This window comes from Palaemon carinicauda, chromosome 41 (assembly GCF_036898095.1).
Source record: "Palaemon carinicauda isolate YSFRI2023 chromosome 41, ASM3689809v2, whole genome shotgun sequence".
NCBI lineage: Eukaryota > Metazoa > Arthropoda > Malacostraca > Decapoda > Palaemonidae > Palaemon > Palaemon carinicauda.
Window position 1 is genome coordinate 39,349,298 of NC_090765.1, and position 22,931 is coordinate 39,372,228.

The window sequence follows — 22,931 nt, forward strand, 5'->3', positions numbered from 1 at the left end:
ATTTAACCAGTTTTGGGGAGGAAGCCATAAAAACATGTGGTGCGTAAGAGAAATATTAAATGTTTACTTGACAGAGAGATTAGAGGTCAACATTGTTCTAAATCAAGACGGGTATATATAAAAATGGGTGAGGAGATACAGGGACCAAACTGTATCCTTACATCTCCAATCCTTGGTATCTTAACATGAGCATCAAGGTTTTCCCCAGCAAGTGATCCTTCCTTCTTTAGGTCTTTATATTCTGATAATATGAAGGGTTCATGTTACTTATTCCCCTTGAAAAAATGGATAATGTAAACAATAGTTTGTACCATGTGTAAAAATGGACATCAGTAAAAAAACTTACGAGACCTCTACAATCCACTTCTTTGTAACAGTGCTGTATCGCCACAAAGAATTATTCCAGTTTCCATGGCCATAAAGATACTCTCCACCAAGTACATATACACTTGGACCTGGAAAGAATAAAAAATGTCACTGATGTTCCTGTTACAAAAATGTCTCGATGCCACCATGAAATCCTATGATCGTGTGCAGTAGTCTACCAGCAATGCTTAGGGCTTTCATTTTTATCTATTAGTTGCATAGTTTTACCTGTAATTCACAGTAGTACAGTACCATATGTACTGTACTATTATAGTTACCCCTACTATAGACTACAGTTACATTTCCTATTGTGTTAACCCATTTTATTCAACTTTTTTAATGAGTGACTATTTTATTCTCGGCCTGGCTGGCAAGTTTCCTTTCTTAACTTGAAACATTTTTCGCAATGTGAGCCATGAAAATATTTGCATCTCGTTTCGCAGCATGAAAATTTTGTAAGTAGATTCTTTCATGAAGAGAGGTATGACTGTATACTTGTATAATCAAAGTTGGCCATGCCTAAACATATATCACTCTTCCCAAGTTATTACTTCTTAACAGAAAAATTATGGTAACGCTTAAATAGGCTTTGTTAAAAATTTATAGAAAATTTATACTTTACTGTAAAAGGCATGTAAACTCATATAGTAATTATTAATAATCTGACCATTACTAATCAATCAACTGTAGACATTATTAAGCAAATAAATTACATTTACTAACAACTTTTATAACAACTGTATAAACATACCTACAGAACAAACTTGAAATCCTGAACAAAGCACTGGGCCATGGCACAGTTTTGTTAACGGGAATTCTTCACATATCTTAACATTACTTGGGTTAAACACATATAAAACTGGCACTACATCCATGTACCCTTTGGAGACTGATGTACAAATATTATCATCATCATCGTCACTATTTTTTGCCTTCTTTTTCTGGTTAGATGGTAAACGTTTAAAACCAACAACACTGGGGCATACAGCTAACTTTCTTGTAAGGCAATTCAAGAATAAATCAACGCTTTCTTGCAATTCGATGCATTCTGAACTCTGATCACAATCTAGGGAATTAGAGGACTTCTCGGAAGTATCAAGGGTCTGATCACCATCTGTTCCAGACAAATAACTACAGTGGGAAATTTGTTTTCTTTTATATTTTTGTATCCCTTCAAGTATCTGAACTAATTCATCATTCTCACTAATCACATTGTAAAACAGCATGTTTGATATATCGTCTATCCTTAAACACTTGAAATCTAAACATGCCATAAGGTCCTTGATGTGAACAGCCCTTTCTTCCTCATCTTCCTGTAAAAGATAAAAAAAAATACATGTATGGCAATACTATACAGCATAATCTTTGAAATATTTTGGGAATGTTTCATGGGAGAACTATTATTTTTATCATTGCTAATAAAGAGTTTACCAGACTATTGTACTGTCTTAGGGATGCGCCAGAAGGTTCGCTATTAATCAATGTATAGAATTAGGTATTATTTATTGTATTACAAATCCTTAGAAATTTAAAGATTGGACAACTGAAGATATTTAAGATTCTGACAAAATTCATTTTAAAGAGTTCTTTCTTTTACTCAATATACGTTGTTGCTTGAATTTCGACAATCTAAAAATATACCAAAGGAAAATTAGGAGGTTCAAGACTTGTTTACATGTTTTTTCAAGCTGCCGCAACTCTGGCTCATATTTCTTATGGAAAGTTACATGGAAACAGTAAAAATACTATCAAGACATTAAAAAAACTTTAGACTGAAATGTTAATATTTTTTCCCTGACTAAATTATCAAGATGTAACTTCAATACCCTATTTGTTAGTTTGCTAAAAGGAGTTTCTTGATTTTTTTCTTCTGATTGTAAGACTTCTTTCAACTGTGATTTAGACTAATGCTGGATGTTGTACATTAATTACAGTCTTAACACATTTAACAAAAACTTCTTTTCATTTGGATGTTCCCAGGAATGATGATATGCTACAAACAATTCATTTTCAATATTAATCTTACCCGATGATCATGTAGCTGCAACTCTGTTGCCCGACAGAAAAAATCTACGGTCGGGATACGCCAGCGATCGCTATACAGGTGGGGGTGTACAACAACAGCGCCATCTGTCGAGTAGGTACTCAGGTACTTCTTGTCAACAAGAACCAATTTTCTCTCTGTCGTGCCACCGGCAAGACCTACTTGATACGCTGTTGTTTCTGGAGTTGATTTCACGCTTTTTGGTGATGTATTCTCTCTAGATATTAGCTTTCGCTGTACAGGAGTTATTATCATTACCTTATCAAGCTTTTTTGATTAGTTTTGGATTAATTGTTGACGACTTTGATAGATTTTGGATTCCCCCCTTGGCTAATTCAAGATGTCTGACCATTCTCAAGTCCCTAAGTACAGGCAGTGTAGCGCTAGGGACTGTTCTAGGCGTCTTCCGAAGGCCTCTATAGATCCTCACACCGTTTTTTCCAATTGTAGGGGTAAATCCTGTCAATTGGAAGATCGATGTGAGGAATGCGCTGGGCTTTCGGAATTCGATTTTAATGAATTCCTTAAGAATGCACGTAGGCTAGAGAAGGATAGGATCAGGAGGAGTTCGTCTCGCTCTTTTGATTTTTCCTCTCCCCATGCCCCTCAACCTATTCCTTCCCCTGTAGTGGTGACTCCCGACCCTTCTACTAGTGCTCAACCCTCGATGGCGGACATGATGCGTGCCATTCAGGCTCTTGGTGACAGAGTGGAGTCATTAGCTAATGACCGCAATCAACTCTTGGCCGATGTCAAAGAGTTGAAAGAGAAAAGTGCAGTGGGAAGTGTAGTGAGTGCAAGTGCGGTGAAAAGTGTCAGTGTCAGTGTTACGCATGAGGGTGCATCTGTTCGTGCCAGTCGTCCTCCCAGTCCGGGACCTCTTGCAAGCTCCCAAGCCCAGGGGAGAAGCAATGTCGAAGGACCTAAGGGTTCGACAGGCCTTGATCAGCGTACGGATGTACCCTCGGTGGTTGCGGACGTATCTTGCAGAGATCGTCCCATCCACAAACAGACGAGTGAGCCCATTCATTCCTCGTCTGTGGAAGAAGTTTCTAGGCAGAAACGTTGGACCAAGGTCTCACGACCTCTCAAGCGCAAGGTCCCTTTCGAGCGAGTCCAACGGCCCAGGTGTAGCCACTGGGTCAGTTCGGACTCGCCGTAGTCTTCCGAAGACTGCACACCTCCCAAGAGAGGTAGAGTGGTTCCGCAGCAGGCATTCACTCCGTCTGTTGCCGCACCAACCACGGTAGACCCTAAGTGGTCTATGCTGCAGTCTATGCAGTCTCAGCTTGCTTCCTTCATGCAGGAGTATCGTGCTGAGAAGGTTGACACTGCACCTGTTAACCTACAACCTGCCACGGTTGTGCGCTCAGCAGATACTGCAGCTGCCTGCTCCCACACTCCACCTGTGAGAGCTCCACCACCGATGCGCAGTCGACCCTGCCAGACGCATGTTGACGTTAGCCGACATGCGGCACCCTCCGTTGACATGCGTGAGCTACCGCATCAGCAGTGGGAAGGTGCTGTCAAGCTGCCGTGTTTTGACGCAATGCGGCAGTCTCCGCAACCCACGGCAGTCCCCACCACGCACCATCACTCCGCTTTTGTTGTTGCCAGCTCTCAGACTGACCAGCAGCGGCATGATGTTGGATCCAGTGCAGCTACGCATGCACCCGTGCTGCCGGATTCAGCCGTTCAGCTTTCTTCTCCACCTTTGCCGCTTCGTCCTCAGCATTCGGATGAAGGAGTCTCTGATGACGACGAAGCTGCGCATTTGGACGATCCGCACTCCGACATAGAAGAACCCAAGACTACGCCTCCCTCCTTAGACTTTAGGAAAGTCCTTGCCTTGTTTAAGGAGTTGTATCCGGACCAGTTTGTGTCTGCAACCCCACGCTCACCTCCCTCTGAGTTCGCTTTAGGCATGCAGTCAGCAGCTCCTGCCTTTACGAAACTCGTACTCGTGCGCTCATCCAAGAGAGCTTTAAGGGTACTGGGAGAGTGGTTGCAGTCCAAGAAGCAACTTGGGAAGACAGCCTTCATCTTTCCACCGACCAAGCTTGCTTCCAAATCTAGCATCTGGTATGCCACGGGAGAAGATCCCGGCTTGGGAGTTCCTGCCTCTGCCCAGGGCGACTTCTCAAGTCTGGTTGACTCTCCCCGCAGGCTGGCTATAAGACGCTCCAAGATTTGCTGGACCTTTTCGGACATGGACCATCTGTTGAAGGGAGTTTTTCGTGCTTTTGAGATCTTCAACTTCCTGGACTGGTGTTTGGGAGCGTTAAGCAGAAAGACCTCCCCTTCGGATAAGGACTCTGCCATGCTCATCATGTCATGCATGGATAAAGCCATTCGGGATGGGTCTGGCGAGCTTGCGGCTTCGTACGTGTCTGGAGTTCTTAAGAAGCGAGATCACCTTTGCTCCTTCTTGTCTGCGGGGATCACTCCATGTCAGAAGTCGGAGTTGATGTTTGCTCCGCTTTCCAAGTGTCTCTTTCCGGAAGAGCTGATCAAGGGGATTGCCGCCTCGTTGATCCAGAAGGATACCCATGACCTGGTGTCTTCATCCGCACGTAAAGTCACAGCTTTACCTTCCGTGCCTAGACCTAGGATGGACACACCAGCGTCTAGGTTCATTCCGCCCTTTCGAGGCAGAACCTCCAGCAGAGGAGGTACCCGTGCCGACAGTCAACGTGGCAAAAAGAAGAAGGGTTCCAAGTCCTCAAAAGGCAGAGTCTGACTGCCAACCTCTCCAGACAGCAGTGGGAGCCAGGCTCAAGAACTACTGGCAGGCCTGGGAGAACAGGGGTGCAGACGCACAGTCTGTGAAGTTGCTAAGAGAGGGGTACAGGATTCCATTCTTGCGCAAGCCCCCTCTAGCAACTACTCCCATCGACCTCTCTCCCAGGTACAAAGAGGAGGACAAGAGGCTAGCTTTACAGCAAGAGGTGTCTCTCTTGCTACTAAAGGGAGCGGTAGTCATAGTCCGGGACCATCAATCCCCGGGCTTCTACAACCGTCTCTTCTTGGTAGAGAAGAAGACAGGAGGGTGGAGACCGGTGCTGGACGTCAGTGCTCTCAATGCTTTTGTCACCAAGCAGACGTTCACCATGGAGACGACGAAGTCGGTGCTAGCATCGGTCAGGAAGGAAGACTGGATGGTCTCGTTGGACCTAAAGGACGCGTATTTTCATGTCCCCGTCCATCCAGACTCCCAACCTTTCCTAAGGTTCGTCTTTGGAAAGGTCGTTTACCAGTTCCAAGCCCTGTGCTTTGGCCTAAGCACGGCACCTCTTGTGTTTACCAAACTGATGAGGAATATTGCCAAATTCCTGCATTTGGCAGACATCAGAGCCTCCCTCTATTTGGACGACTGGCATTTAAGAGCTCCGTCAAGTCGTCGCTGTCTGGAGAATCTCAAATGGACTATGGATCTGACCAAGGAATTGGGTCTCCTGGTCAATATAGAAAAGTCCCAACTCGTTCCATCCCAAACCATAGTCTATCTAGGTATGGAGATTCAGAGTCGAGCTTTTAGGGCTTTTCCATCGGCTCCCAGAATCAGTCAAGCCCAAGAATGCATCCAGAGCATGCTGAAAAGGAACCGATGTTCAGTCAGACAGTGGATGAGTCTAATAGGGACGCTTTCATCGCTGGCCCTGTTCATCGTTAGGGAGACTCCACCTCCGACCCCTTCAGTTTCACCTAACTGCTCACTGGAGAAAGGACATGACGTTAGAAGCGGTCTCAGTTCCTATATCCGAAGAGATGAAGTCTGCACTGACTTGGTGGAAGAACAGCATTCTTCTCAAGGAAGGTCTACCACATGCACTGACTTGGTGGAAGAACAGCATTCTTCTCAAGGAAGGTCTACCACTGGCTGTTCAGACCCCCGACCACCTTCTCTTCTCGGACGCATCGGACACGGGCTGGGGTGCGACACTGGACGGTCGGGAATGCTCGGGCACATGGAATCCGGATCAAAGAGCACTTCACATCAACTGCAAGGAGCTACTGGCAGTCCATCTGGCCTTGAGAAGCTTCAAGTCCCTCCTTCTAGGCAAGGTGGTGGAGGTGAACTCCGACAACACTACAGCCTTGGCATACATCTCCAAGCAAGGAGGGACTCATTCGAGGAAGTTGTTCGAGATCGCAAGGGACCTCCTCACCTGGTCAAGAGATCGAAAGATATCGCTTGTAACGAGGTTCATTCAAGGCGACATGAATGTCATGGCAGACCGCCTCAGCCGGAAGGGTCAGGTCATCCCTACAGAGTGGACCCTTCACAAGAATGTTTGCAACAGACTATGGGCCCTGTGGGGTCAGCCCACCATAGATCTGTTCGCTACCTCGATGACCAAGAGGCTCCCAAATTATTGCTCACCGATTCCGGACCCAGCAGCAGTTCACGTAGATGCCTTTCTTCTGGATTGGTCCCATCTAGACCTGTATGCGTTCCCCCCGTTCAAGATTGTCAACAAGGTACTGCAGAAGTTCGCCTCTCACGAAGGGACACGGTTGACGTTGGTTGCTCCCCTCTGGCCCGCGAGAGAATGGTTCACCGAGGTACTGCAATGGCTAGTAGACGTTCCCAGGACTCTTCCTCTAAGAGTGGACCTTCTGCGTCAGCCGCACGTAAAGAAGGTACACCCAAGCCTCCACGCTCTTCGTCTGACTGCCTTCAGACTATCGAAAGACTCTCAAGAGCTAGAGGCTTTTCGAAGGAGGCAGCCAGAGCGATTGCCAGAGCAAGGAGGACATCCACTCTCAAGGTCTACCAGTCAAAATGGGAAGTCTTCCGAAGCTGGTGCAAGGCGAATTCAGTTTCCTCAACCAGTACCTCTGTAACGCAGATAGCTGACTTCCTTTTACACCTAAGGAATGTAAGATCCCTATCAGCTCCTACGATCAAAGGTTACAGAAGCATGTTGGCAGCGGTCTTCCGCCACAGAGGCTTAGATCTTTCCACCAACAAAGATCTACAGGACCTCCTTAAGTCTTTTGAGACCTCAAAGGAGCGTCGGTTAGCCACACCAGGGTGGAACTTAGATGTGGTTTTAAGGTTCCTGATGTCAGCAAGGTTCGAACCGCTTCAATCAGCCTCTTTTAAAGATCTCACTTTGAAGACTCTTTTCCTCGTTTGCTTAGCAACAGCTAAAAGAGTCAGTGAGATACACGCCTTCAGCAGGAACATAGGTTTTACATCTGAAACGGCTACATGTTCCTTACAGCTTGGTTTTTTAGCTAAAAACGAGCTCCCTTCTCGTCCTTGGCCCAAGTCGTTCGAGATTCCAAGCCTGTCCAGTTTGGTTGGAAACGAACAAGAGAGAGTACAGTACTTTGCCCAGTAAGAGCTCTTAAGTACTATTTAAGACGTACAAAGCCATTACGAGGACATTCAGAAGCTTTATGGTGTTCTATTAAGAAACCCTCTTTACCGATGTCGAAGAACGCAGTTTCTTATTACATCAGGCTTTTGATTAGAGAAGCCCATTCTCATCTGAATGAGGAAGACCACGCTTTGCTGAAGGTAAGGACACATGAAGTTAGAGCTGTCGCTACTTCAGTGGCCTTCAAACAGAACCGTTCTCTGCAGAGTGTTATGGATGCAACCTATTGGAGAAGCAAGTCAGTGTTCGCATCATTTTACCTTAAAGATGTCCAGTCTCTTTACGAGAACTGCTACACCCTGGGACCATTCGTTGCTGCGAGTGCAGTAGTAGGTGAGGGCTCAACCACTACATTCCCATAATCCCATAACCTTTTTTAATCTTTCTCTTGAAATGCTTTTTATTGTTGTTTTTGGGTTGTACGGAAGGCTAAGAAGCCTTTCGCATCCTGGTTGATTTGGCGGGTGGTCAAATTCTTTCTTGAGAAGCGCCTAGATTAGAGGTTGTGATGAGGTCCTTTAGTATGGGTTGCAGCCCTTCATACTTCAGCACCTAGGAGTCGCTCAGCATCCTGAGAGGATCGCGAGGCTCAGTAAGGAAGACGTACTTAAAAAGGCAGAGTAATGGTTCAAGTCGACTTCCTTACCAGGTACTTATTTATTTTATGTTTGTTATTTTGAATAACTGCTAAAATGAAATACGGGATACTTAGCTTCTAATGTTAACATGTATGCTGGTCTCCACCCACCCCCCTGGGTGTGAATCAGCTACATGATCATCGGGTAAGATTAATATTGAAAAATGTTATTTTCCTTAGTAAAATAAATTTTTGAATATACTTACCCGATGATCATGAATTTAAGGACCCTCCCTTCCTCCCCATAGAGACCCATTGGACCGAGGAGAAAATTGGTTCTTGTTGACAAGAAGTACCTGAGTACCTACTCGACAGATGGCGCTGTTGTTGTACACCTCCACCTGTATAGCGATCGCTGGCGTATCCCGACCGTAGATTTTTTCTGTCGGGCAACAGAGTTGCAGCTACATGATCATCGGGTAAGTATATTCAAAAATTTATTTTACTAAGGAAAATAACATTTTGTCATGGGTAGGAGTCGCTCCTTTACCAGCCCAAGACTCCACATAAACAGGTACAACACAAAATGTTGACAATAAACCATAAAACCATTACACCAGCTATTGATGGTGCACTTCCTCTAGCATCTTCCATATTTACTGCCAAACTATATGGCATACTAACCGCTATTGAGAGAATAGCGTTAGAAGGGGAGGGTAATTTTACCATCTTTAGTGATGCAAGAAGTGTCCTACAAGCTTTAGGAGTTTTTAATCCCTGTAATCCATTAGTTTTAAAGATTTTAGTGGGTTTTTATTATTGGTCTGAAATGCATAACAGTTTGATTTTGTTGGGTTCCGGAACACGTAGGTTGTCTGAAAATGAGAAGGCCGATTTACAGGCAAAGAATGCTGCATCTGAGTTGCTATCAAGAAGGTATCCTGTTCTCTGTGATGATTGTTTGCCCAGCATTAAGTATTTGAATTATAATAATTGGCAACAGCACTGGGATAGTTTAGTTGAAAATAAGATGAGAGAAATAGCGAATATTATATCCCCTTGGAAGTATAACACAATGCCCCTGAAAGTGGGAGACTTCTCTTTGTTGTCTCCGCATTGATCACATAACTTGCCAATACCAGCCATATTGTGACGACTTTTTGGTACCCTTGACAGTGAGGCATTTGTTGATGGAATGTCCCACCTATAGTACCAAAAGAAATAGATATCTGTTTGAGGCTCGAGGTGAGGATGACAGGTTCATCCTTGCCAAGATTCTTGGACATGATGTGTCGTACTATGCTAGCAATATTTTTATATTTATATCTAAGCCAAGAAAACATGCATGGAAAGAAAATTAGTACCCAACCGTCCACACTACTACATTGAAAGTCACAAGGCTTATCATAAAATCATTGTGATTGGACTTACCTCAATCCAGGAATTTATAGCCTCCCAAACAGTCCATTCTCCATTTGGTCCCGTAAACAAAGAGGGGTCACTCAAATACTCTATCAATGCTGAAAGAAAAATTCTCACTTTTGGGTAGTTGTAACCAGAAGAAAAAGTTCCTTTACATAAAAATATAAAATTTGTATTTACTACATTTCCCACAATACCATAACATCTACAATAGTATGCACAATTATTTCCTTCTTTTAAAGTGGTTGACACATTAATTGAATTTTCCAAAACCGGTACATGCTGCATGACCAAAAATTAGCTGAAACAGGCATATGTTCTACAATATATGCGAGACTGGAACAAGCTCAAGCAAAGAATTTGAACCATCAATAACACTGAGTTCAGGAATTGATGGAGGATTTGTTAATTTTGAAAATAAAATTTTATTTTTCAATATTCCCAAACTATTAAATATAAATTTACAATTCCTTTTAAATCATCAAGAAAAACAACACATTGAATCCTAAAACCAGTAACCTGACCTATGAGGGAAGACATAGCTTGACAAGGGAAGGGGAAGTCTAAGAAACTGACTCAAAGCTAAGAGTTCTTTCTCTTTTCTTTCATTTAGCTTTCACTACCTTTAGTTTTAGTTTCAGCTAAATAGAATAATGTATTTTTAAAAATTTATTTGTATTTTTCCTAGCTATACAAACTTGAGTCCTTTAAATTGAGGAATGTCTTGACCATAGCTGGAATGCCCTTTAAAATCATTAACAGGGTAGTTAAGAGTGATGATGAGAGCAGGTGAATAACCCCAACCACAACCATCCACCTTTCAAAGACTGAGAGGGGTGGTTGAAGTGGGAAGTGAAAGTTTTTAAGGTTTATATAGCTAAGAAAAATACAAATTACTTTCAAAATTTATTTGTTCTTACTGTCATAGAAACCTTTCATCCTTTAAAATAAGGAGACTCCCTTATTAGTGGGTTAAAAGACCCATAAAACCGAACTAGTTGTTTTTTTTTCTTGGTCAATGAAGGAATCTTTTACTTCCGAGGAGGCAATACAATCTGGAATGAAATACAGTACCTGGCACATGATGGCCAATTGATAGGTATTCATTCCACTATCCTACCCCTCTTAAAGGAAGAATGTGGGAATACCACTATTTCAGATTTGGTCTAATAAGAATAGTTCTCAGAAATGTAGCTTACCAGCATTAATGTGAGATCCAGCATGTAATGGTGCAAAAGCTTCATCCCCACGTAAGAGGAAAGAAAAAAGAATCAGGATAACTGGTCATTCTACCTTTCCTCCAGACTTACATCAAAGATGTTGCCAGAGACATGATGCTTTCTGTTCTGTAAGGGAGCTGGGCTGGATACATAACTACTTGGACAGCCACCACAGGGCCAAGAACAAGTGTTGAAAGAGTTGTGGGTATACTACCTCAAGAAGGCTGAAGGTTATTTGGCTCATGAAAACTCTGTTACCTGTCCAACTGCAGATTTACAATCGAAGTGGGATAACCTGTCCTCGTGCACTCGAAGGTCAAAGAATATGCGCTTAAAACCTGAGTAAGAAACTGCTTTGTGACACCTCGTTGGTGTATCTGTCACAGTGCTGAGGAAGAGATACTGACATTCAGGCAAGAGATATCAGGTCCTCCTCAGAAGCTACAAGCAGAGAATTGCCTCTTCTGGTGATAGTTGCAGAGGACCATACTAATCAAGACATCTGCAGTGCAGATCTGATAAAAAGCCATTCGCTAGGAGGAAAAGCTGGACAATCTCCAACTGTGAAATACAAGGGAAGGGTGGTCCAAGGTAGCTCTGGAAATACTAGCAGATCGGAAACCATTCGGCATGTTGTCATTTGTGAGCAGTTAAGGTCATCCCACTAAGGTTGCCTCACCCAGTTCATTGCACTCAATAAAAGTGCAAGAATGCCCACAAAGGAACACACTGACTCAGGGTTCTCTATTTTCATTGGTACTAGTCCAAGGTCTGGTACCTTTGAGGAAAAAGAAACCCTAGTACCTTCATACTTGATAGGAGTAGAGGGTCTGGCAGGCTGCTCCGGAGAGCAACTTCCTTCCCACAAAAACAAGCGTACTGACAAAAAGATAAAACCTGCAATATAATCAGGGACTAATGCCATATCAAACTGGAAGGATCTCTAGCACTGATTAAGGAAAAAACAGAAGAAATACCACATACTCTTCTCTTTGATGATCAAGGTCGAGAGGGAGCGTTGACCCAGTACCTTGAGCATATGGCTGAGGATCCTTAACCACAAGCCCATGCCCGTCAGCTGCGTGCTATGATAAGCTGTAGAGCTACCATTTTCTCAACACAAGATACCACAGAAACCAATTCAGCAATGGAGCAGCAGTCCATTTTCCCAGTAGAAAAAGTGAAGACAAATCTCCCTGCACTTCCAATACATGGCTGTATGAAGATGCACCTCTATCCCATCTGCCACTGGGTAGCCAGGGGAATTTGGGGCCGTGACCCAGTGGGGCTTGTTTCATAAATACAAATTGCTCACTTTTGCTAAACCCGTGACTACTTTCATCAAATGATTGAAATATTCTAGAAAGAAAAGTTAATTTTCTTATACAAAAGTGTCTTATTACTTTATATATCATATGTTGTAATTTTTGAGCCTCTGAAAGCTGAAACTACAGAAAGAATACTAAAAGTGGAGTTGAAAAAATCACAATCCCTATGAAGCAACATGTTTAAACTACCTATTAAAGAAAATTAATTGAATATTTCAAGTACAGTATATTCAAATCACAAATAAACAAATTGTTTTATTCTTGCAGTTACTACTAGGTAGAGCAGCCTATAATGGTTCATCTGTAATCTGCCCAACTGGATATCTAAGAAAAAGTTGATCATCAAAAGATTTTTTTGCTTTTTCTTAACATCCAAGATATCACTGCCAACATCCTGGGATATGTTCACTAGACGTAAGATTTGTGACAGGAAAGAAATGAGTCCCAATTACATACGCAGCATATTCGGTATGTATTAATATCATTATTCAAACGTAACATACATTATAAGTTTAAAATACTCGTCAACATGCTACACTGTACAATACAGTACTACCTTTTGCTCTCCTCTTTAATCTACCATGTCATCCCTTTCTTGTATACATGCTGGTGATGTTAGTGAAATACAATATGAAATTAACCTTGTCTTAAATTTTAACAGCAACAGCATAGTAATCATCAACTTCTGGATGACAAACCCTATTACAGTAGACCTTGACAAATTGGAATAAAAACAGAATTTTAATAATTAAATTCAATACTGTTTTTTATACTGACCTATTAAGTCAAGTCACATTGCTTATACTGTATCTACGATTTGGGAGCTTTTAACGTTTAACAAAACAAAATTCTTTACATAATCTTTCCTCCAGGGATAGTCAGTGTAGGACTCCCAAAATCAGGGATGAAGATCCAAAGGGCAACAACATAATTTAAGACATAGGTGTTTGGAATATGCAGACTTCCTAGATAAGCTTATGGAAATGTATGCCAAGTTATTTTTAATAGGGTTCATGACAGGGACTCTAAAGTAAAAGAAAAGAAGATACTAAATCAGGAGAAGGTTCATAAGCTTCACATCATTTAATTTCTTTTTTTTTTTAAATGCCACTTTGAGCTGACTTCATTCACCTCATTAGTAGAGCAATACTATTGAGGGAAAGTTCTTGCATTAGGCTTTTGAAGTACTGTACTATTAGGTGTAGGTGGAGGAGAGATTTTGGTCACTAAATTGGAAGCAATAATCGTGTATTTCTTTTCCATTTTCACCATCTGTAAAACAGCTGTCATTAAGGTACTGTAGTTTCATTAAGGAGACACATGGTTGTAAGGATTTCGACCAATTATTTCCTTGAAAAAATGTACCATTCCAGCCTACTTTTGTAAATCCTAGTGTAAGTAGACTAAAAGAAAGATGGAAGGAGAAGTTTCTTACATAAGTTTTGGGAATTAACATCTTGGGAAAAAGACCGTCTAAATGTATAGGTAGATAGGTGTGAAAATATTAACAGATAGGCAAAAAATATGGATAGGTACTGTACTACATGCTGTATGGTCATAGTCTGAATGTGAGAGTACAAGTACTGTAGATTAATGAGAGAAAGGTAGAAATAATGTAAAAGGAAGATAAAAGTGAAGCAAAGAACATGAGATTTGCCACAAGTGGGGCTGGTAACTATTGTAACCAAATTTCTATAGTACCAATTAGCATGACAAAATTGAAAAATTGTATACTGTACAGTATTGCCTCATATTACTGTTCTATTCTCTCGCCTTATTTTTCATGTTGTCAGTTGTCTGCCCAGATAATTCAGTACAGAAATACCTCAGATACTGAACACCCCAGAACTCGAATAATTCTTTGATTGAACAGTATTTCTGAGCATTTATTGTCCCAAAGATCAAACAATTTGAAAGAACCTATATGGATCAAGACAAAGGCAACTGAGCCAGGTTACACGTAGCTCTCAATCAGTTCAGGCTTGCAAAACATTGTTCTGATAACTTTTTCTTTAATTACCTCTGCCAACAAAGTTGGGAGGAGGTTATGTTTTCGCCCATTTGTCCGTTTGTCTGTGAACAACTTTCTGGCTACAATTTTACTCACAGCGTAGTGAAACTTTCAGGGATTAATTGTTATGTTGAGACATGGAAGTTATTCAATTTTGAAAGTCCTAGGTCAAAGGCAAGGTCAAGTCGAGCAAAAGGTCGACGGTCGACCGAATTAACTCTAACCTTAAACCCAAGTTCACACATGGTTGTCACACAGACTTCAAACTTGCTTTGACCCCATGAGTCACAAAGGCTAGCACTTTATTGATTCTGGGAAAGGGAAGCTGTTTTTCTTGTTTCACTCATTTTAATGTTTTTTTTTTTTATTCATATACAATAACAAAAGGGTGTGTCTTTAGAGGTGGAGGGGATCCAGCCCATAGTTCTGTAGTATAGGAAATAATGGGAATATGGGTTGAGTTATACAGTTTTGGAGAAAAATATCCAGACAAGGCAGTAGCCATCAGAGCAGGCAATTTGTAAAATAATAATGCATCGAGTCCTTTCAGAAACATCTTAATTGGAGGCAGTAACAATCCTCCCTTAATCAATTTTTAGTAAAGAGGTCCTAAGTGAATTGCAGTTAACCTTAAAAAGATGCTAAGAAAAGAAAGAGCCCCAGAAAGAGAGTACTCAATGTTTTAGCCACACTAACACCTCCCCATCATCCACTCTCCTTGCTACAGGTAAAAAATTGAAGTTCAATGTTTTCTTATTCCATATTTATTCTTTTATTCTATTAATTATAACTTTTTCTTGTTTTTTGTATGCTTTTATGCAGTACATTGTAATTTAATATTGTAAACTTTGTGTTAAATAGGAATAGGAGCATCCTTGGGTGGGGACCCAATTAATGCTAATTCCTTTCATTCTTACCAGGAAAACTGATTCAGTTTGAACAATTTTGTGTTTAAACACTGCTGTGGTACGACCTATGTTTGACCTCGGAGATAATTTTGTATTTAGGTTATTTAATCATAGATCAGTGTTATTTAACCTTACATTACTTTACTGTAAATCCAGCAATGTATTGTACTACTCTTACCTTTAAAGAAAGTAATATATTTCCAAGAAACAGTTACAAAACACATGGTTAACAAAAAAGTCTAGTAAAGTAACATACAAAAATGGTAACTAATCATAGCTCTCCTTAAAGAAAGGTTATAATCCTTTAAGGGATAATACTTTACCTTCTAAGGATAACTGAAGATATTTTGGTGTTGAAATAATCTTTCGAAAGTTCCAGACAGCGATGGTACGGGCAGACTTGGCAATGTTTAACAGCCCCAGCGATGAAGTGACAGAATAAATCTCTAAACATGACTCACAAGAGAGAGATCCAAACACTTCTTTTTCACACGCCAATTGAATGTCGGTAAACTGAAAGGTGAAAAAATAATAAGTTTCTCTTTAAGCTTGGTTGCTTGGTTCAATCCACCATACAAACAACTTTTAATGTTGAATGGCTATGTTGTTGTTCAGTGATGAAATACATTGTTCATAAAAGTCTTGTTAAAAGTGATACAAACATACCTCAACCTAAGATTTACTGTAACAAAATTCAATAGAAAAGACAATGGTAGCATAAACTCAATTATCATACCTATATGGGTTTGTAGCTCATGGATTCTATAGTAATATTCAATTTGTGTAGATATTAATTGCTCAAAAGCCTTCAACAACTAAACTTGTATAGGTTGAGAATCTATTAACCCAAATTCTGAAAACTTCCAAAATCCAAAATAATGTTAATGCTGACATGACATGCCAAAAATGGAAAATTCTACAAATGATGGGAAGGTTCCACCAAGCACAGTTAGCTGTTCCATCACTGGACTAAAAGGGGGGGTTAGAGGTTCATAAAAATCAATTCTGTTAGTAGAACTTACAGAACTAAGGCTTGTAAAAAGTTTTGCCCGGCAATTAGCAATTGAAAGTATAAAAATAGAAAATGAAATATCTGTAGCTTCCATAACTAGCAACAAGCCTCAAAATTAACGATTGCCATGTAAAGAGTGAGCTGCAATTTTTGTTTTCCGTAGTGAGTGAGCCTGCTTAGCAAGTACTTTCAGCAAAGCTTGATATGGCTCTTAAAATTATGAATGAGGTAGCAGTTAAAACTTTGAATGAGGTAGCAGGTAAAACTATGAATGAGATGGCAGGTAAAACTAGGAATGAGGTGGCAGGTAAAACTATGAATGAGGTAGCAGTAAAAAGTATGAATGAAGTGGCGGTAGTTACAGTTGGGTGGTGGGGAAGTCTGCTGACGCAACAGGCTAGTGAGCTCTATGTTTTCAGCTACCGGATACCATAGTTACAGACGTATTTCTGGTGCTTCCTACAGGCTGTTTTAATCTTTAGCTTATTCCTTTAGATAATTGTCTTAGGAGATCATCATTGGCAAGAGATATTTAGAAGGAAGGACTGATTTTCTGTGGTTTCCTAACAGATGTAGCTGTGTGACAATTTTGTGTGGAAAACTGCCGATATCCACTTTCTTGTACCTTTCCCACAGCATTCCTGTTTGCTATTTATTCCCTTGCTTGTGTGGGGGTAATGACAATGAAGAAAACAAATTTCTAAATAAGTTGGCAATCCTTAAACATCTATGTGCTCCATCGGAGGAAGATTTTATGGCCGTTGAGTGTAAAGCAGAAGGGCGGCACCAGTCTTCTTTTTTCAATATCTTCCCATTTCTGCAAAGGCCCTAAAGATGTATCACCTCATTGTGTAGTCTCTTCATGGAGTTCCTGTGACCTCTTCGACATTGGAGTTTTATCATCAGCTGAACAATACTTAGAAGAACTTAAAGTTCCTCCTCCACTTCTGCCTCACTTTCGTCTTGTCACACTGCTGGCCAGGATTGAAGACTCTGACCCTTTTTTTTTGGATGAAGAAGTCCAAATACTGATCTATAAGAATTGCATTCACGTGACTTCTACCATTTGTCTCCCTGTGTGAGAGACAGTGCTGCTCCAAAAGTCCCCTTGAATCAGAGAGACTTAGCTGCTCCAAGAGTCCCATTGAATCCTTTCACTGAAGACAAAGAAGAGGAAGACATTTCATTGCAGAAGTATATGTGCGCTCTTGAGTACTCTCCTGTGCGTATATGTGTGCCCACAAGCACACTCCTGTGCATACATGTGTCCTGACCCGTTTGTGCTACCTTCTTCTTAGAGCACACCATTGCCTTCTATAAGGCCATAGACTTAAGAGTTCTATGTTTGGCAGCACATCCTAGACATACAATCAGTTTTCAGCCCTCCATATTCACAGGTTCTTTCTTTGCGGTGTCCCTCTTTCATAACACAGTGAACTGTATAACCTATTGAATAAAAAGTCACATGTTCGCGGGTTCACAAGATATAATACTCTCGCGGCGTGACGATTTCAAACAGTAATGTACTGTACAAAAATGGTTAATGGTCTTTCTATAAAATATGTACTCTTATTTAATCTTAAATACAGTACAGTATCATTGTATAGGCTACATATTGTACAATACAGTAATAATGTTATTTTCCTTAGTAAAATAAATTTTTGAATATACTTACCCGATGATCATGTAGCTGTCAACTCTGTTGCCCGACAGAAATCTAAGGTCGGGATACGCCAGCGATCGCTATACAGGTGGGGGTGTACACAACAGCGCCATCTGTCGAGCAGGTACTCAGGTACTTCTTGTCAACAAGAACTCAATTTTCTCCTCGGTCCACTGGTTCTCTATGGGGAGGAAGGGAGGGTCCTTAAATTCATGATCATCTGGTAAGTATATTCAAAAATTTATTTTACTAAGGAAAATAACATTTTTCAATATTAATCTTACCCGATGATCATGTAGCTGATTCACACCCAGGGGGGGGGGGGGGGGTGGAGACCAGCATACATGTTAACATAAGAAGCTAAGTATCCCGTATTTCATTTTAGCAGTTATTCAAAATAACAAACATAAAATAAATAAGTACCTGGTAAGGAAGTCGACTTGAACCATTACTCTGCCTTTTTAAGTACGTCTTCCTTACTGAGCCTAGCGATCCTCTTAGGATGCTGAGCGACTCTTAGGTGCTGAAGTATGAAGGGCTGCAACCCATACTAAAGGACCTCATCACAACCTCTAATCTAGGCGCTTCTCAAGAAAGAATTTGACCACCCGCCAAATCAACCAGGATGCGGAAGGCTTCTTAGCCTTCCGTACAACCCAAAAAACAACAATAAAAAGCATTTCAAGAGAAAGATTAAAAAAGGTTATGGGATTATGGGAATGTAGTGGTTGAGCCCTCACCTACTACTGCACTCGCTGCTACGAATGGTCCCAGGGTGTAGCAGTTCTCGTAAAGAGACTGGACCTCTTAGAGGTAAAATGATGCGAACACTGACTTGCTTCTCCAATAGGTTGCATCCATAACACTCTGCAGAGAACGGTTCTGTTTGAAGGCCACTGAAGTAGCGACAGCCCTAACTTCATGTGTCCTTACCTTCAGCAAAGCAAGGTCTTCTTCCTTCAGATGAGAATGGGCCTCTCTAATCAAAAGCCTGATGTAATAAGAAACTGCGTTCTTAGACATCGGTAAAGCAGGTTTCTTGATAGAACACCATAAAGCTTCTGATTGTCCTCGTAATGGCTTTGTACGTCTTAAATAGTACTTAAGAGCTCTTACTGGGCAAAGTACTCTCTCTAGTTCGTTCCCCACCAAGTTGGACAGGCTTGGGATCTCGAACGACTTGGGCCAAGGACGAGAAGAGAAGGAAGCTCGTTTTTAGCTAAAAAACCAAGCTGCAAGGAACATGTAGCCGTTTCAGATGTAAAACCTATGTTCCTGCTGAAGGCGTGAATCTCACTGACTCTTTTAGCTGTTGCTAAGCAAACGAGGAAAAGTATCTTTAATGTGAGATCCTTAAAAGAGGCTGATTGAAGCGGTTCGAATCTTGCTGACATCAGGAACCTTAAAACCACGTCTAGGTTCCAGCCTGGTGTTGTCAACCGACGCTCCTTTGAGGTCTCAAAAGACTTAAGGAGGTCCTGTAGATCTTTGTTGGTGGAAAGATCTAAGCCTCTGTGGCGGAAGACCGCTGCCAACATGCTTCTGTAACCTTTGATCGTAGGAGCTGATAGGGATCTTACATTCCTTAGATGTAAAAGGAAGTCAGCTATCTGCGTTACAGAGGTACTGGTTGAGGAAACTGCATTCGCCTTGCACCAGCTTCGGAAGACTTCCCATTTTGACTGATAGACTCTGAGAGTGGATGTCCTCCTTGCTCTGGCAATCGCTCTGGCTGCCTCCTTCGAAAAGCGTCTAGCTCTTGAGAGTCTTTCGATAGTCTGAAGGCAGTCAGACGAAGAGCGTGGAGGCTTGGGTGTACCTTCTTTACGTGCGGCTGACGCAGAAGGTCCACTCTTAGAGGAAGAGTCCTGGGAACGTCCACTAGCCATTGCAGTACCTCGGTGAACCATTCTCTCGCGGGCCAGAGGGGAGCAACCAACGTCAACCGTGTCCCTTCGTGAGAGGCGAACTTCTGTAGTACCCTGTTGACAATCTTGAACGGAGGGAACGCATACAGGTCTAGATGGGACCAATCCAGAAGAAAGGCATCCACGTGAACTGCTGCTGGGTCTGGAATCGGAGAACAATACATCGGGAGCCTCTTGGTCATCGAGGTAGCGAATAGATCTATGGTGGGCTGACCCCACAGGGCCCATAGTCTGCTGCAAACATTCTTGTGAAGGGTCCACTCTGTGGGGATGACCTGACCCTTCCGGCTGAGGCGATCTGCCATGACATTCATATCGCCCTGAATGAACCTCGTTACCAGCGAAATCTTTCGATCTTTTGACCAAATGAGGAGGTCCCTTGCGATCTCGAACAACTTCCTCGAATGAGTCCCTCCTTGCTTGGAGATGTAAGCCAAGGCTGTGGTGTTGTCGGAGTTTACCTCCACCACCTTACTTAGATGGAGGGACTTGAAGTTTATCAAGGCCAGATGAACTGCCAAAAGCTCCTTGCAGTTGATGTGAAGTGTTCTTTGCTCCTGATTCCACGTGCCTGAGCATTCCTGTCCGTCCAGTGTCGCACCCCAGCCCGTGTCCGATGCGTCCGAGAAGAGACGGTGGTCGGGGGTCTGAACAGCCAATGGTAGACCTTCCTTGAGAAGAATGCTGTTCTTCCACCACGTCAGTGTAGACCTCATCTCTTCGGAAATTGGCACTGAGACCGCTTCTAGCGTCATGTCCTTTCTCCAGTGAGCAGCTAGATGATACTGAAGGGGGCGGAGGTGGAGTCTCCCTAACTCGATGAACTGGGCCAGCGATGAAAGTGTCCCTGTTAGGGTCATCCACTGCCTGACTGAACATCGGTTCCTTCTCAGCATGCTCTTGATGCATTCTAGGGCTTGACTGATCCTTGGGGCCGACGGAAAAGCCCGAAAAGCTCGACTCTGAATCTCCATACCTAGGTAGACAATGGTTTGGGATGGGACGAGTTGGGACTTCTCTATATTGACCAGGAGACCCAATTCCTTGGTCAGATCCATAGTCCATCTGAGATTCTCCAGACAGCGACGACTTGACGGAGCTCTTAAAAGCCAGTCGTCCAAATAGAGGGAGGCTCTGATGTCTGCCAAGTGAAGGAATTTGGCAATATTCCTCATCAGTTTGGTAAACACAAGAGGTGCCGTGCTTAGGCCAAAGCACAGGGCTTGGAATTGGTACACGACCTTTCCAAAGACGAACCTTAGGAAAGGTTGGGAGTCTGGATGGACGGGGACATGAAAGTACGCGTCTTTCAGGTCTAAGGAGACCATCCAGTCTTCCTTCCTGACCGCTGCTAGGACCGACTTCGTCGTCTCCATTGTGAACGTCTGCTTGGTGACAAAAGCATTGAGAGCACTGACGTCCAGCACCGGTCTCCAACCTCCTGTCTTCTTCGCTACCAGGAAGAGACGGTTGTAGAAGCCCGGGGATTGATGGTCCCGGACTATGACTACCACTCCCTTTTGTAGCAAGAGCGACACCTCTTGTTGCAACGCTAGCCTCTTGTCCTTCTCCTTGTAGTTGGGAGAGAGGTTGATGGGAGAAGTTGCTAGAGGGGGGCTGCGGCAGAATGGAATCCTGTACCCCTCCCTTAGCAACTTCACAGACTGAGCGTCTGCACCTCTGCTCTCCCAAGCTTGCCAGAAGTTCTTGAGCCTGGCTCCCACTGCTGTCTGGAGAGGTAGGCAGTCAGATTCTGCCTTTTGAGGACTTGGAACCCTTCTTCGATTTGCCACGGTGACTGTCGGCACGGGTACCTCCTCTGCTGGAGGTTCTGCCACGAAAGGGCGGGATGAACCTAGACGCTGGTGTGTCCATCCTAGGTCTAGGCACGGAAGGTAAAGCTTTAGCCTTACGTGCGGAGGAAGCCACCAGGTCATGGGTATCCTTCTGGATCAATGAGGCAGCCATCCCCTTGATCAGCTCTTCCGGAAAGAGACACTTGGAGAGCGGAGCAAACGACAACTCCGACTTCTGGCAAGGAGTGATCCCAGCCGACAAGAAGGAGCAAAGATGTTCTCTCTTCTTAAGCACTCCCGACACGTACGAAGCCGCAAGCTCACCAGACCCATCCCGAATGGCTTTGTCCATGCTAGACATGATAAGCATGGCAGAGTCCTTATCCGAAGGGGAAGTCTTTCTGCTTAACGCTCCCAAACACCAATCGAGGAAGTTGAAGATCTCAAAAGCACGAAAGACTCCCTTTAACAGATGATCCATGTCAGAAAAGGACCAGCAAATCTTAGATCGTCTCATAGCCAACCTGCGGGGAGAGTCAACCAGACTTGAGAAGTCGCCCTGGGCAGAGGTAGGAACTCCCAAGCCGGGTTCCTCTCCCGTGGCATACCAGACGCTAGATTTGGAAGCAAGCTTGGTAGGCGGAAAGATGAAAGCAGTCTTTCCCAGTTGCTTCTTGGACTGCAACCACTCTCCCATAACCCTCAAAGCTCTCTTGGATGAGCGTGCGAGAACAAGTTTGGTGAAGGCAGGAGCTGCTGACTGCATGCCCAGAGCAAACTCGGAGGGAGGAGAGCGAGGGGTTGCAGACACAAACTGTTCCAGATACAAGTCCCTGAACAAGGCAAGGACTTTCCGAAAGTCTAAGGAGGGAGGCGTAGACTTGGGCTCTTCTAAGTCGGAGTGCGGATCGTCTAAATGCGCAGCTTCGTCATCGGATACTCCATCATCCGAAAGCTGAGTAGGAAGAGGCAAAGGTGGAGCAGAAAGCTGAACGGCTGAATCCGGCAGCACGGGTGCATGCGTAGCTGCTGCGGATCCAACATCATGCCGCTGCTGGTCAGTCTGCGAGCTGGCAACAACAAAGGCAGAGTGCTGGTGCGTGGGAGGGACTGCCGTGGGTTGCGGAGCATGCCGCATGGGTTGCGGAGCATGCCGCATGGGTTGCGGAGCATGCCGCATTGTGTCAAAACACGGCAGCTCGACAGCACCTTCCCACTGCTGATGCGGTAGCTCACGCATGTCAACGGAGGGTGCAGCATGAACAT

General features: G+C 43.1%; 2 protein-coding genes and 1 long non-coding RNA gene across 4 annotated transcripts in view; 2 read left to right on the forward strand and 1 right to left on the reverse strand.

The window, feature by feature from the left end:
- The window catches only part of LOC137632272 (uncharacterized), a 71,878-nt gene extending 58,950 nt beyond the window's left edge, over nucleotides 1-12,928 (forward strand). The window contains exon 3 of the long non-coding RNA XR_011042038.1: nucleotides 12,615-12,928. This is a non-coding gene — a long non-coding RNA (uncharacterized lncRNA). The remainder of the gene's footprint in view (nucleotides 1-12,614) is intronic.
- LOC137632537 (mucin-16-like) overlaps nucleotides 1-22,931 on the forward strand; it is a 458,011-nt gene that overhangs the window by 125,931 nt on the left and 309,149 nt on the right. The window lies entirely within an intron of this gene.
- Nucleotides 1-22,931, reverse strand: part of LOC137632271 (kelch-like protein 30) — a 56,595-nt gene that overhangs the window by 9,706 nt on the left and 23,958 nt on the right. For both annotated transcript variants that reach the window (XM_068364164.1, XM_068364166.1), the window contains exons 4-7: nucleotides 15,590-15,779; nucleotides 9,809-9,897; nucleotides 1,118-1,679; nucleotides 347-455 (exon numbers count right to left, since the gene is read on the reverse strand). In XM_068364164.1, coding sequence (XP_068220265.1) covers nucleotides 347-455; nucleotides 1,118-1,679; nucleotides 9,809-9,897; nucleotides 15,590-15,779 — 950 coding nt within the window. The remainder of the gene's footprint in view (nucleotides 1-346; nucleotides 456-1,117; nucleotides 1,680-9,808; nucleotides 9,898-15,589; nucleotides 15,780-22,931) is intronic.